We start from the raw sequence: 14,510 nt of genomic DNA on the forward strand, positions 1-14,510 counted from the left end.
ACACACCACAGGGGGACCCCCACTGCCTGGTTCTGTTATCAAAGCACATGCCTGTACTGGCTAGCATCGTGTTGAGGGAAGGCAGGGACAGAGAGCCCATGGAATTAGTGGAAGACAGCTATAGTGTCACCAACTAAAGGTAACAGTAGACATTCTCCAAATGTCTGTGGACACACACTCATCCAATATTCATTCTTAAATGTATGCTATCAATCAGTGTTTCAATTTTGGCAAACTATGACAAAATATATAAACTGATAACCTATGTTTCACTACAAAAACTAGACAAGAACTAAATAAATATAATCAACTGAAGAATATATTTTTGTACTTTCCATCAATGAATAAAAACTAAACAATAATGTGAACGATTGATGAATGACCCCTTATCTCTGATCTGAACACAGAAAATCTGAAGGAAATAAAACAGGAACATGCTCCGTCTGTATGCTGTAGCCAGACTTCATGTTTCCCTTTTCCCACTGCTCTGTCTCTGTTCACAGAGGCTGCTCAGACACGTCTGTACCACCCCCTGAACTTGTGCTACACAAAGTGACACACCCCAGTGATTCTGGGGAAGAAAGAATGAATTGTAAGAATGTGAGGAGAATTTTGGTTTAACATTTTTTTGTCTATATTCAAAAAATTCTTTCTTCCTCACAGTCACACAACACTGGCCAGATAGTGCTGTGGAATGTGTTCAAATGTTTCAGAGTAATGTTCTAAAGATGTATCTTGTCGAACTGTGTCTCTTTTAACAAGTAAAGAGGAAAGGACTCCTAAAGAATCGTCTCAGAAATGGCTCCCTATTCCCTATCATTCACTATACAGTGCACTATAATAGGGAACTGAAATCAGGAGGGTAGTGAATGATTTGGACAAAAACAAACAACCAAACAACAATGGGTAACCTGCTATCTGCTAGTGCACATAGATCATACACTATTTTTTTTTTTTGCTGTGGATGGTGAGACTGTTTGAATGCACTGAAAATTGTCCACTATGACACTACTACAAAACGTCAGAACCCCTATACAGTGAATAGGGCACAACATAGGTGTTATTCACATCTAACATTGGCATGTGGTTCACTGAGTTGATACTTTTGGAGTCGATTCAGTCTGGATTTACAAGCACACTTTGAACTTAAAATTGTAATATTAATGCAGTATGTATTTTAAGACAAAAACATGGCCGTATTTCTTCCATCACTTTTTAAACATAACATATTTTACATAAAGCTGTTGTTTATTAAAATATTAAATACGACCTGCAAAACAGTAAAGTATTTAAAAATGCTTGGCTAAAAGTAAGTCCCAGACCCACTACGACCCGGATCAGGACCAAGTGTAGTGGTTACTGAAGAATGAATGAATGAATGAATGTCAATAGTGCGTTTATCTCTGTCATTTCACAGCATTACCAGCCTCTACACTTCTTGGCCTTAGACTATATGTAGAAACTTTGCTGTGAGGATTTGATGGCAGGCTCATATACAATTCAAGCACTCCAACTCATCCCCATGTTGGGCTGGGCAATTAATCACAAAGTAATACAAATCAACATTCTCTCTATAGCGATTATTTCAATGGGTTTTTTTTACATTTGGTTTGGATGTTGTTTTTAGACAATAATTAAGAAAACATTGGCCAAAAAGAAGTCAATTGTAAATCGTGGTAAAATGTACAATGAATCGTAATATTGATTTGTACTCAACGCCACGCCCGGCACCATCCTCATGATATAGTATAAAACGCTATCACTCCAGAAAACAAATCCACCCCTCCATAGCCCAAGGTTGGGCATAGGGCGTGGTGACCTTACAATGAAGTCCATTGAGCTACGAGTGACAAATACTTAAATACGCATAAAAACTCACAACATACTTTTGTATTCATGGTAACTGTAACTTAAAGGTTAATGGTCTGCAATGGATTGAACGGGACAGGACAAGCATTAGTGGCTCAGGACTTATTTGGGGGACAAGGACAGTTTCTACTGAATATAAATAGCTTTGGGCACAAAAGAGTCTCGTCTTCCGCCCCTGACCGCTTCTGAATAAGAGACGGAGCCCATGCCAGAGCGAACGATTCTGTCTCTGGGACAAAAGGGGGAAAAGGCGGGTATGTGACTTGGGCATAAAGTTCCGCAAAATCATTCTCTTTGGACGAAATATTGTCCCACAGTTGATTCTTACATTCCTTCTCCATTTTATTACCCATTAGCTAAGTCCACCCCTATGAAGTGATACGACTAAGTGGGGAAGGTGAAGGTCTCTCTCTCCTCACTGAAGCTGCCAGTTTTGGTCCTTGTTGGTTAAGCAGTGGGAGAGAGCGTTTTGGGGTCCCTTGTCCTTTGGGGTAAACGAATGGAAAGGACCTCAGAACAACAAGTCTTTACACTTCCCTCTGGTGGAGAGCTGAATTTGGATCTCATGGTTCTTCAACATGGGAACATCTCACACCATAGAGAAGGTCATTTGCATATCAAGAACTCAATTACTATTCGGCTCTTTAAATATTCATGACTATTGAATAATTCAGATTCCCTGGTCGGTTATCAGAGGTTTTAACTCGTTGTAATTAGAAGTGGTCACATATTCCCTGAATATGGCTGTTTCTACTTTGCAAACTCCCTCTTTTGAGTCAAAGTGATGATTCAGACCTGTTGGTGTACACAGAACATTCCTCATCCCTTTTGGGAATCAGAGTGTCCTTCAGCGGGATGAGGGATTCCTAAGGGAAAAAGATGGAGAATCATTCATTCTATCTTTTCTAGAAATGAATGAATAGCAGAAGAATAGAAGCTAAATAAGAACAGGCTAAAATAAGAGTCCACCCGTTTACTGAAGGTGAATATATCCCCTACGACTCATGGGGAAGTAATGTGTGTGTGAGAGAGGGAGAGAGAGAGAGAGAGTATGTGTAATTCTGTGTGAGGTGAAAGAGTCATTGTTAAGCAGGTGATTTACGAAGCTGTGGGCCTCACAGGGTTCTTCTGTAAAGGCCATGTCCTGTGAGGCTTGGCAGACTGGGCGTCCATTGTGGGGAGTGGACGTGTGAAAACCACTGCGGTGAAAACGGCCATACGTCTTGGAGAGGACAGTCAAAGGAGCCACTGTTCTTCCAAAGATAGGAGGCTTTTCACATTATACAAACATTTAGATGGCGGAGAAAAACCTAATCTCAGTTTTCATAGGCTTATGTTGGTTTGTTTGTTGTTTGCGAGTGTGTTAAATGACACAGCTGGAAATATGACTCCAGGAATCTAACAGAAAGTTGCAAAATCCTTGACAAAGTCTTCTGACTGTGAATGTTTCTAACATTGGCACTAAAGAGCCAATGCACCGTGACCACTAATATTACTGATGGAGAAAGAGGGATGATGTAAGCAATATTATGCTTCTTGGTCTCTGTAATACTGGTGTCTTAAGCGTTATTAGAAAGAGGTGTGGGGTACAGCAAAGCAAAGAGATACACAATGACTGTCACGTAATAAATAATTCCACTGTCGGTGTGATTTGTCATTTTATGTATTTATTTTCAATAAAGTTTTTGTCCATAATTTCAAATGTTTATAATAAATTCCAGTGGAGGTTAGAAGCAAAAGAAGTGCACGTGTGTCAGAGTTGGAGGGTGTCTTGAAAATATTCTCATCTACACAAGGGGGGGCACTGCAGCAGAAGTTTGGGAACCCCCAGCTGAGTCGATAAGACCCACATTTCCACATGTAGGCACTAACACAGGCAAGACTCCTAATGTTGTATTGCATGAACTCTGGAGAAGCTCTGGAGTATCAGGTCCCGAGATGTCCTGGAGTGGTCCTTTCACAAGTGCAGCAAACAGCGACAGAGTCATAGCACCCTTAAGGTGTGGCACACCACCTGGGCTCCACGTGAAGGAGAATCTCAGGAGCATGAGCAGCTCTGTTCTCACATGCGCTGACTGCAGACTTTACCTGGAGTGTCTACTAGGGGGCTATGGGGATAAGTCCAGGACGAATGTGTTTGCTCTCACACATACAGCTCTCCAGGTAAGCTCCAGAACATTTCAGGGTTACCGTGTATGTGCGAAAGGGGCTTATGTTAAGCTACTCTAAATAAAGATGTGTAGTAAACACAAGCTGAGGATGGTTAGGTTTTAAATTTTGGAGCTTCCCTTCACAGACACCTTTCCTGGAACCTTTATAACCTTCAAAATCATCTGCACAATGGTAACACTACAGCAGAAAAACGAAGCCTCCATAACGTTTAATGTTTACAACAGGATATTGAGTTGTAAGTCATTTTTGCAGCATTTTTATTGGTCCAGGCAATATTTATTTTGAACCGTGTAAAAAAGTTTCCTCATTTTTACAGAAAAATGAAATATTATTTATATATATATATATATATATATATATATATATATATATATATATATAAATGTTTGTCCAGCAAAAACAAGGCTCTACTTCTGTCTCGACAACACACAGGGAGACTGTCTGACAGGACAGTTACACTTGCCTCAGTCAGGGTCACTTCACCAGCCTGTGTTCTCCTGCCCTTCTGGGCCTTGGGCTGAGTCATAGAGGCTCAGAAATCAATGGTTCTCCAGAGGAGAGATGGAAGACAGAGAGATGTGAGAGCTGTGCCCTTTCTTTCACGCTGATCCGGTTCATATGAGAGGGATTTAGTGGGCTGCTCTAACCCCAACTGGATCAGTCAAACAAAGCAGATACAGCAGACATGACAAATAATAAACAGAGAGAGAGAGAGAGAGACAGAGAGTGAGAGAGAGAGAGAGAGAATTGATTGACATGCAGGGGACAATAAGCAATGGCAATGTTTAATGTTTTAAAACTGCTACACACACACCCCACATACACTCAAATACACTCAAATGAGTTTGGGTTCATTCAAAAAGTGGATCGCTATTCAGTCAGTGAGAAATTGGCAAAGCTTCCCATTCACTAACACTTCAGCCAGTGGAAGAGTGAGTCATCTTCCCTCCCAGCAGCTGAATGATTCACTAAATGATTCACTGATTCATGCTCTAACTTAGCCCAAAGGAATCTGGAGAGCAGTCAAGCCAAAAATAAAAAAAATATCCAAGATTCACTGAATCATTCAGCGCCAAGCAATGCCTCAGTGTGTGCCAGACCACTACCATGTGTTTATAGCAGTCTTAAGAAGTCTCTGTGTGGATTTTCAGTTAGCTTTCTGCTCCAATACGTATTCGTCTGTGATTATTCCCCCATATTGACGTGCAAATCGCAACCTCCTCCAACTGAGTAGAGTTTTTAAGGAAGCTCAAGTGGACTTGATTATGCAGTTAGTTGCTTAGTTACAAAAAATACAGTAGCAGTCATCTTCAAGGCTGAGTTTTTGCTTATTTTTGCTGATTTATGCGAAAAACAACTCCCCAAAAAAACTGCCTGGTTATACATGTCCATTCACACAAGCAAATGGGACGTTTACTTTGCATATTCACAAGCCTCATTAGTGTGAGCCAATAGAAAACCAGACAGCAAGTTGCGCTGAGACCTTGAGTCAATATAACACTGCTTGTGAATCTCTTTCACAAAAGTATTCTAGTTCATTTATTTCGTTTTCCATCATGATAGATGCTGAAAAGTATCTTTCTGAAATTATTCATTCACTCACTCGCTCATATTTTGTAAAGGCTTTATACTGCTAAGGCAGGAGCTCACCCTGAACAGGGCACCAGTCCATCACAGGGCATCACACACTCTCAAACTGCGGTTCTCAAACTAATAATCAAAGGGTAATCAAAGGGTCAGCTCACAGTTTTTCACAGGCTGTAGTTTGGTATAGCAGGTTGGAAAAAATCAATGTCATCCGCATGGCAGACTAGAGTTCAAATCCCAGCTTGGACAAAATGTTGAATCAGTGAGACCCCTTAGACAAGATTCCTAACACCACATTCACCTATATCTGTAACATGATTAAAATAGTAAGCTGCTATGGATAAGACTGTCTATCAAATTTAGTTTCCATCATTAATTCCTGAGTCCTACCCACTAAACCAATGGAGCTCACTTCAGCCTTCACATCCAAATTGCACTGCTGTTTATTACACCCCCAGTTTAATGCTCAGTGACCGGGAAGTAGCGGTGCGAGGAACAGAGCCTTGGCAGTGGCCGGCACTCTGTTCCAGCCAATTGACCTCACGACATGCCAAGGCCCTTGGACGTCTGGGTTCCGTCGTGTTTAGAGGCCTCATCTGAGCGATGGGTGTTAATTCATGACCTGTCCCATTAAACACAGTGTCGTAAATCAAGTGCTTAGCACACGAGAGCAAAAGTATGGATCATTAAAGCTCGACTCCCAATGAATTGAAAATGAACATGTCATTCAATTTTTCATTTATTGGTTTTAAATTGGTTGTGCATCACATTTGGCAAATCTAGCTTCAATAAAGGGAAAGAGATGGCAGCTTGTTAAAAGCACACAGCTGCTGGGTGTCCACTATGTGACCACAAGTTGATAAACATGCATTCATCAAATGTTTCTTCGCAAATAAAGGTTATCAATAGGGTTTAAGTGCTTTTATTGCACTGTTGCCCACCCAAAAGACTATTTGATTGTGTTGGCTTGTGTGCAGCTGCTCCGGAGAATCTCATTTCATTTCATGCTTTTGTATGTACATTGTACATTTGTGTCCACAATGGGTGCACCTTATTGTAGACCGGTTTTCTGATCTGGATGATGCAGTTATAGAAGATAAATAAATAAATTAATGGATGAATGAATGAATATATGAATGAATGCATGAATGAACTCACTGACTATAAGTGCTGTCCAGATATGAGAGTAATCCATAGGCTAACTAGCCACATCTGTGACTGTATGCAATTTATAAACACACAGAAATTCTAAATACATGGAAAAACACCAGCAACTTGAGCATACATCCCAATTCAATTTCCTCTACCATTATTCCATTAGTGATCTTGATAATGACCATACTGCTGAAATGCAGCCTCCACTGACTTCAAAAGAGGAATGAAATCTGGAATGCCATTCATGGTGCATCATTGTTGATTAATGTCAACAAAAGAACAAGAAATATGAGAAAATGTGACAAGGCCTGTGAGGTAGAGAATAATGTAGGAGTGCAGCAAACCAAACTCTGGGGGACACAGGTGTGTTGAGGCATTATAATACATCTAGGGTTGACAGCAGTTACACAAAGGTAAGGTAGGCTAAAGCCAGGAAATGAAATAGCATTGTCCAATAATCCCAGTGCAACCCAGGGCTAGAAACACTCAAATAACAACATGGATTTTTATTGTTGATGAACTGTTTACATAAACAAGGTACCTCTTTATTAATATATGCCAATATATATATTAATATATGCCATACCTGTGAGATTCCATATAAAGTGGAATCTCACAGGTATGGTACTTGTGGAGAGGCACATACATCTGTAGAGGTTTTGGGACAACAATTAGCTTAAACTTCCTAGTCTCTGAATTCAGTGTTTCATTCAGTCCCATTGCCATGTGTATTAAATCAAGTACTTAGCAATTAAGTCTGTCTTTTCATTTGTGAAAGAATGTGTCCTTCTAAAGAGCTCATTGAATAAGCATAATACTCTAATAAGATGCCTCTGTTATAACAAGTCAATTTATTACATTTTGTCTTTTCTAGATATTCCACAAATCAATAGTGACTAATATAATTGAAAAGAGAAAGCATTTAGGAACCACAGCAACTCAGCTACAAAGTGGCAGACCATGTAAAATTACACACTCAGACAACAAAAAATATTGTAGAAAACTTTCCCAGAAGAGTCGAAGCTGTAATAGATGCTTAGGATGTCCTTTTATCGAAATAGTGTAGCAACATATCATATTTGGACACATCTATATAGACAATGAACAAATGGCACCATTGGAGTAGGTTGAGGATAATGAGAGGCTACAGAGCAGGTTTGCAAAATCAAGCAGCACAGCCGTAGATTAATAAAGTCTGCATTTAAAACACCTGACTACTATTAACCACCATTCATTCTACCACCAAATGGCATGTAGTGAGTTGATTCCATGCCCTACACAGACATGAACATCAACAAGGAACAGATGGAAACACTAACAAGGCGTTAATGGTGGGATACAAAGGGTCACTTGATGATTGACCCCACTTACCTGCATCACCACCTGTTGCCATGGCAGCCGGTCACCACAAGGTAGGTTGGCACGCTCCAGCTGCAAGGACACATTGCGTCTCTCCTCCTCCAGGGCCCGAGTCAGGCGCTCAAAACGAGCCTCCTGCTCTTTGACCGAGGCCATGATGCTGGCGGCTGAACGCACTTCGTACTCCTCCATGGCCACGCCCCCTCACTTCAACTTGGTATGCTGCTTACAGAATGGGATTGGAGGGGAATACACACAGGGAGCTGGGTCAACAGACACAACTGCTTAGGGCCAAGCAAAACTAACAAGGAAACCAACACAGGCCACTTGAATCATCTGCTGACAAAAGGTCATGCTTTACATACCCTTGCAATAAAGCAAAAAGAAACGCATGGCATATGGTACACTTTGCTGAACGTCAACACAACACAAACAACCAGACGCAACATTTCTGCTGAGAACTGTTCACCAAATCCAACTACATTTCTACCCAATGTAGTCAATCAGCCAAGTTTTTCCTGATGTCTGGAGATTCCTTCTTTAGTTCTGCACTGGAGTGATTTACATTTAGCTCTTCATGCCGAGCATTGTGACAAAACAAAACCCCCAAAACATCTCGCTGGTTGTTCCTTCCCAGCTTGGGATTTAAACTCTATTCTGTTGTGTTTTGTGCAACAGTGTCAGTTACCACACCACACCTAGATGTTAGTTTAAGTTCCAGCCAAGAATCAAACCAATACAGGTATGTAATGGGTACCCACTGTACATTTTAAAGTGTTTTGTGTAACACACAATTGTAATTCAAACATTCTCCCACACTTCAGTCAGTTTTTGATTATTTGTGCATAGTATTAAGAATAACAATTGTCATTTTAGTTAAAAACGATGTCAAAATGATTTAGCATAAATGGCGTAATACGCTACTTTCATGATTTCTAACATTGAAACAAAACATTCACTCTTTTAAATCATCTAAACTTATACTCACGCATACATCTGTATACAATATTTTCACAAGAACAGAACAAATCAATGAACGTGTATTTTTTTTGTTGTTGATAGAACTCATGACGAATGTAATTTTTATTATACTTTTTTTTTTTATTATATAAAATGATAATTGTCTTTTTTTTTATGAACAACAGTTAGCATAAAATGACAAACCAGACCAGTAGAATGTTTGAATTTGGAATTCAAACTTATTTGTACACCTAATAATATTGAAGTTATAGTAATACATTGGTCATTTACATGAGTTAAAAAACAAGTTAATACGTATTTTTATTTGCATAAGCTGTACTACTGCAAATGTCTATTAATAATTAACAATTCTGTATGTTTTATCTGAAACAATGAACTTGTCCTCAGTAGTTACACTACTGTTTCATCACAGGGCATTTTATGCACAACACATGTCCCTACTATTTTCTGATATGGCTGAATTTGTACCTACCATCTTTTACAAGTCTAAATGTTATATAAAATATCTTGTGGCAGATGGTTGGGAAATGGGATCACGACCCAATAAGAAGTGTGTGGGCAAGCTGGGCATGATAGTCTATTGTTTCCTGCTTGGAGAGAGAAAGTTTGCAAAGAAGTCTATTGGCCCTCTCTGCTCCTAACTGTAAAGCTACCTTTGCAAAACATAGGCCTTCTATTTATGTCCTCTTACAGTTAGTCATGGAATGCATGGAACAGATAACAGACACTGCTCTGCTTTGAAATTCCAGTTTACGTCAGTGTGGCTCACTACAGTGGAACAGCCTGGTGTAAAAGTGTGTATTACTCTGGAGCTAATTAGCTCTAGCCCTGGAACTACAAGTAGAGAAAAAGTTACAATAAAAATAATTTCAAATGTCCAAATAAATAAAAAATAGATATCATTTTAACAGACTTTGTACAAGGTTAATAAACCGATTTTCACCACACAACATTGGGCACCTGTCTACAAGACCCTGAAAAGTCTGGCAAGCTGAACCTTCAGCCATTCCTGGATTGAGTGATTCTAACTTAAAATATATTCAAAATGAGTTAAACAATTAAGTTATTTTCAACAATTTCTTCTTTTTGAGTTTGTGAAACTGTAAGATGTTGATTTTAGCAGAGACCAGTGCAGCAATTTTCAACCAAGATGGCTGTCACATAGATCCCGAGTCCTAGGGTCGTGGGTTCGAGACACACATTGGGTCACTTCCCCGAGGAGTTTGGTGTGTTCCCACACAGTACAAAAACCTAATGCTGGTAGGTGGACTGGCCGTACAGGAGTGTCCATATGTGTGGGTGTTACAGACAATGAATGAATGTATGGTTAAATGTGTCCACTGAATTTATAGTTAAATTCTGGTATTTTTTGAGTTGTATTAGGCATTAAACGAAGTTGTAAACACTTAAAGTAAATGCGTATGCATACGTCTGACATTTGAGTTTATGAACTTAAATATTTTAAGGCAACTGTCATCAGATTTACAGTGTAGCTTTATCCAGTGCAAATCTAAAGGTGAACTTTGACCACCACATATCAAGGCTGATTGGATTCATTCAGAGTGGAAGCAAAAAAATATATACATTTTCCTCAATATATTCCTTTAAGCAAACACACAGCAGCCATTCACATACCTGAAAGTACTTGCGTATATTTACTCAGTGCAAACCAAAGGGACACAGCACTTGAACACTGCACAGGATGGACATGCCATATATATTGGCCATGCTAAGCACTGGGCACCGCTCTCCACAGACATCTCCTCATGCCCGGCAGTGAGAAAAAGATGGGAATGACAGTTTCAAAGAGATCATGAGTTTAAAAGAAAAAAAAAAAAGAAATCTGAGCGTTCAGACTCGAGTTATGGTTCACGCAAAGTTCACTTTTATACACACCTAGTAGGCAGTGGAGCAGGAGTTAGAGAAAGCACATTCCCTGCTACAGACAGGCAGCAAAGAGAGATGCCCAGTGGGGAAGAGAGAGCTGCGGGGAGAAAGCGAAAACAGGAGAGAGAGAGATGGAGAGAAGAAATGTTAATCACAAGAAAGAACTCGCACTTCACGACAGATTCCAACCAAGAAATTGAAAAGATAAGATCGCAAAGAATAGTTTGAAAAAGGAGACAGTCAGGCAGTCCGAGCTTCTCGTCTGAAGCTGTCCAATCCAGCCTGCTATACAGAGAAAGAGAGGAGAGGTAAGAAAGGAGAAGCAAGTGTTAGAGACAGAGATATCAGGACAGGTGGAAGTTAATGGATTAGCACCATTTGCTCCCACCGGAGCGGTAGGTCAACACAACGGCACGGGCTATTCCCAGTAGCAGCAAATGTAGGGGCCCATATTCCTTTTGAAGCATGGCATGGTACACAGGCTTTGATGTTTGTTTCTGGCTGATCATTTATTCATCTGGAGCAGTGCTCTAACATGGCTCTTGCTATGAAACAGCACTGGAGAGCAGCTTTCTAGAGCAGAGCTTTAACCAAGCCTGAAAGTCTAAACCAAACCAAGGTCCAGACTCAACTAGCCTAACAGAACTAAATCAACCAGCCTACAAAATAAATAAACAATATGCAGAAAAAAAACTCACTGTACACTCTACAAGGGTTCTTTATTAAAGATGATGAGCCTATTTCGTTATGAAAGGGTTATTCAGATTGATGACATATGTGCTATTGATGGCTTATCTTTAAGGCACCAAAAATGGTTCTTCTGCTGTAACAAAAACTTGACATTGTAACAATAGAAGAACACTTTTTGGTGCCATTTAGAACCCCTTCTCAAAAAGATGCTATATAGAATACGTATAGCAATATACTCCATTAATCAGAAGAAGCCTTTCATGATGCAAAGAACCCTTTAACCATGAAAAGGGATCTTTAAGTGTTCAAAGTCTTATATACAACCACTTCCTTTAGTAAAGAATCCTTGTAAAATCATCATTTTTAATAGTGTAGCCTAATTACAGTGTGTCTAAACTTGACTATACTTTCATAAAAGTATCCTGAATCAGACTGTAGCCCAATTATTCTAGCACAACAAAAATCCACTCAACTTTGATCTCAGTCCAAGAAATTAAGACTGAACTGGACCGTAGTCGGTCAAAATAATAAATAAATAAATAAATAGTTACCAATCTAAATGTTATCAAGTCTAGCCACAATTCACAATATGAACAGTGTGGTAGTAAGTGTAGTCAAGTTCAGGCAAGTATTTTAAGACCTAAAGCACTAGTATCAATAGAGAGTAAATGGCACCCCCCCCCCCACCGAAAATAAAAAAGAAGGATTATAAGCCCACCTGAGTGTCTGTTTACTTATTACACAGCGTTACATAAGACAACTTCCCGACAACATTACATGGAAATGCATTGGTTAAAACGCCAGCAGCTCTGGCGTTTTTCAGTTTATAAAGAGGATAAAAATTTCAAAAACACTTTGAAAAATGGCTCGGTTCGGTGGAAGAAAAACAAAACACACAAACGACAGACAGGTGGTGTGGTCTCTGAAGTCTTCAGCTGGTCAGGTGGGACTATTATGAAGAGTGATTTGTCTTTCCCTTTCATGGGGACGCATGGATTCCTTATCACAACCAGGAAATGCAACTGTGAATATGAATCATCATTCTCAAAACACTCCATAGAGAAAGTTTTAGACAGCTGTTCTTCAGACATTTCATATGAAACCAAAATGTATTAGGGATTCCCTCTGCTCTTCAGGAAAGGCGTGTATTATTGGGTATTATTGGGTTTATACCATAGTTCCATTATCACCTGTTATTGTTGATTTTAAGACAATGAGCCAACACATGTCATTGGAAAAAGAGAGTTTAGACTCATGTGCAGCTGCTCCAGAGCATCCCATTTTATTGCATGCTTTTGCATGGATATTGTGCACAGTGAGGATCCACAGCTGAACGTCTGCACCAACGGTGGTGGCACCTTATGTGTCTGCAAATGTTTGGACATTAGGATACATTCAAATGCCTAGAAGACAAAAGCAGCCCCAAAATGATCTTTTTCTACAGATGTGACACATACTGTATGCACTGAATGCACAAATTCATTGAATCTGATTTCTTCAGTTCCAAATGTGGGCCATTGAAATCTAATCCATAGCTGATTTGTGGCTCTGTCAGAACAAACAGATTAAAATTGTTGCAACTTTTACATCAATCCATCTAGACATTTCTCATAATTTCCCTCTGAATGGTGAGAAAATGGCTGATGACTCTAAAAAATGATGAAATTACCTCGGTCCAAAATGTATTCCTTTTAATCAGAGGTATATATGGAATAAAAACAGACCGGTCAAAGCATTTACATTTTTAAAAATAACTGGGAAATAAACTTGAATTTATTAAATCTAGGTTTCTATCACACATTTATGAAAATAAAACTTATTGGCCCTTGTGTTCTCCTAGTTGAACGTTCTGTCAGGAAACGCGAAGGGCGGACTGACGGCAGCGGACGCACACGCTACAACACAGACGTTTATTTAAACAAAATAACAAAACCAACACACACATACTTGAGGGCAAACACGACGACTGATAAATGAAAGGACTCGAAACAACAACATGAAACGAGGAAACGAAAACAAGGAACAACTGACTAGGAATTAGAACGCCAACATGACTAGGAATAGGAAACAAAACGACATGAATAGGAACGAAACAAATGACCGATCCAAGGAAATGACACAAGGGAACTTAAATACATCTTACAGACGAGACGCACCTGAAACAGATAATGAGGAGTACGGACAAGGAGGCGGAACAAAGGCGGGACCAGGGCGGACACATGGACAATAACAGACAGAGCCGTGTGCTGAGAGAGCACATGGCAGGGAAAACAGACAGTTTCCATATCTCTTTTTTTCTTTTGCAATCAAATCATATTTTAATGTTCTATCAAAGGGGAGATCTATGACTGTGGGGGGAAAGGTGGAACAGTGTGTTTGAGGGGAAAACAGACCGACAGAAACATGCAAACAGACTAGAGAGCAGACAAACTGTGAGAACATATCTTCCAAATTATATACAAAGTATTTTTGATTACAATTATGAACTATGGCTTCTTTTTTTACATTAAAACAAATGATTTACAAATATATAACGCATTAATAATCCGACTAATAGCGCAATCGAAATAGAATAAGTCCATGTACACACCTCAATTGGAAAAGAGTATTCTGATTGTGGTCATTCCGATTACATTTTCTATCCGTTTGGACGAGGTGGGTAATCCTTTAAATAGTCTGTTAACTAGAAGAGTAATAGTCATGTAAACACCTGTATACGATTTCACATCCAATCGAAAAACCTATGTACGTTCTGCTACATGTGCTGAGCATGTACAAAGCAACAGCAGCACACATTATTATTGGACTCT

General features: G+C 39.5%; 1 protein-coding gene across 9 annotated transcripts in view; it reads right to left on the reverse strand.

Moving 5' to 3' along the window:
• Positions 1 to 14,510, reverse strand: part of LOC136676432 (splicing regulator ARVCF-like) — a 292,709-nt gene that overhangs the window by 162,490 nt on the left and 115,709 nt on the right. For 8 of the 9 annotated variants that reach the window (XM_066653446.1, XM_066653445.1, XM_066653444.1 and 5 more), the window contains 2 exons: positions 11,020 to 11,107; positions 8,155 to 8,364 (listed from right to left, as the gene is read on the reverse strand). The exons of the other annotated variant lie outside the window; for it this stretch is intronic. In XM_066653446.1, the coding sequence (XP_066509543.1) occupies positions 8,155 to 8,334 (180 nt within the window). In that variant the 5' untranslated portion in view covers positions 8,335 to 8,364; positions 11,020 to 11,107. The remainder of the gene's footprint in view (positions 1 to 8,154; positions 8,365 to 11,019; positions 11,108 to 14,510) is intronic. 9 annotated transcript variants of the gene reach the window in all.

Source organism: Hoplias malabaricus, chromosome X2, assembly GCF_029633855.1.
Source record: "Hoplias malabaricus isolate fHopMal1 chromosome X2, fHopMal1.hap1, whole genome shotgun sequence".
NCBI lineage: Eukaryota > Metazoa > Chordata > Actinopteri > Characiformes > Erythrinidae > Hoplias > Hoplias malabaricus.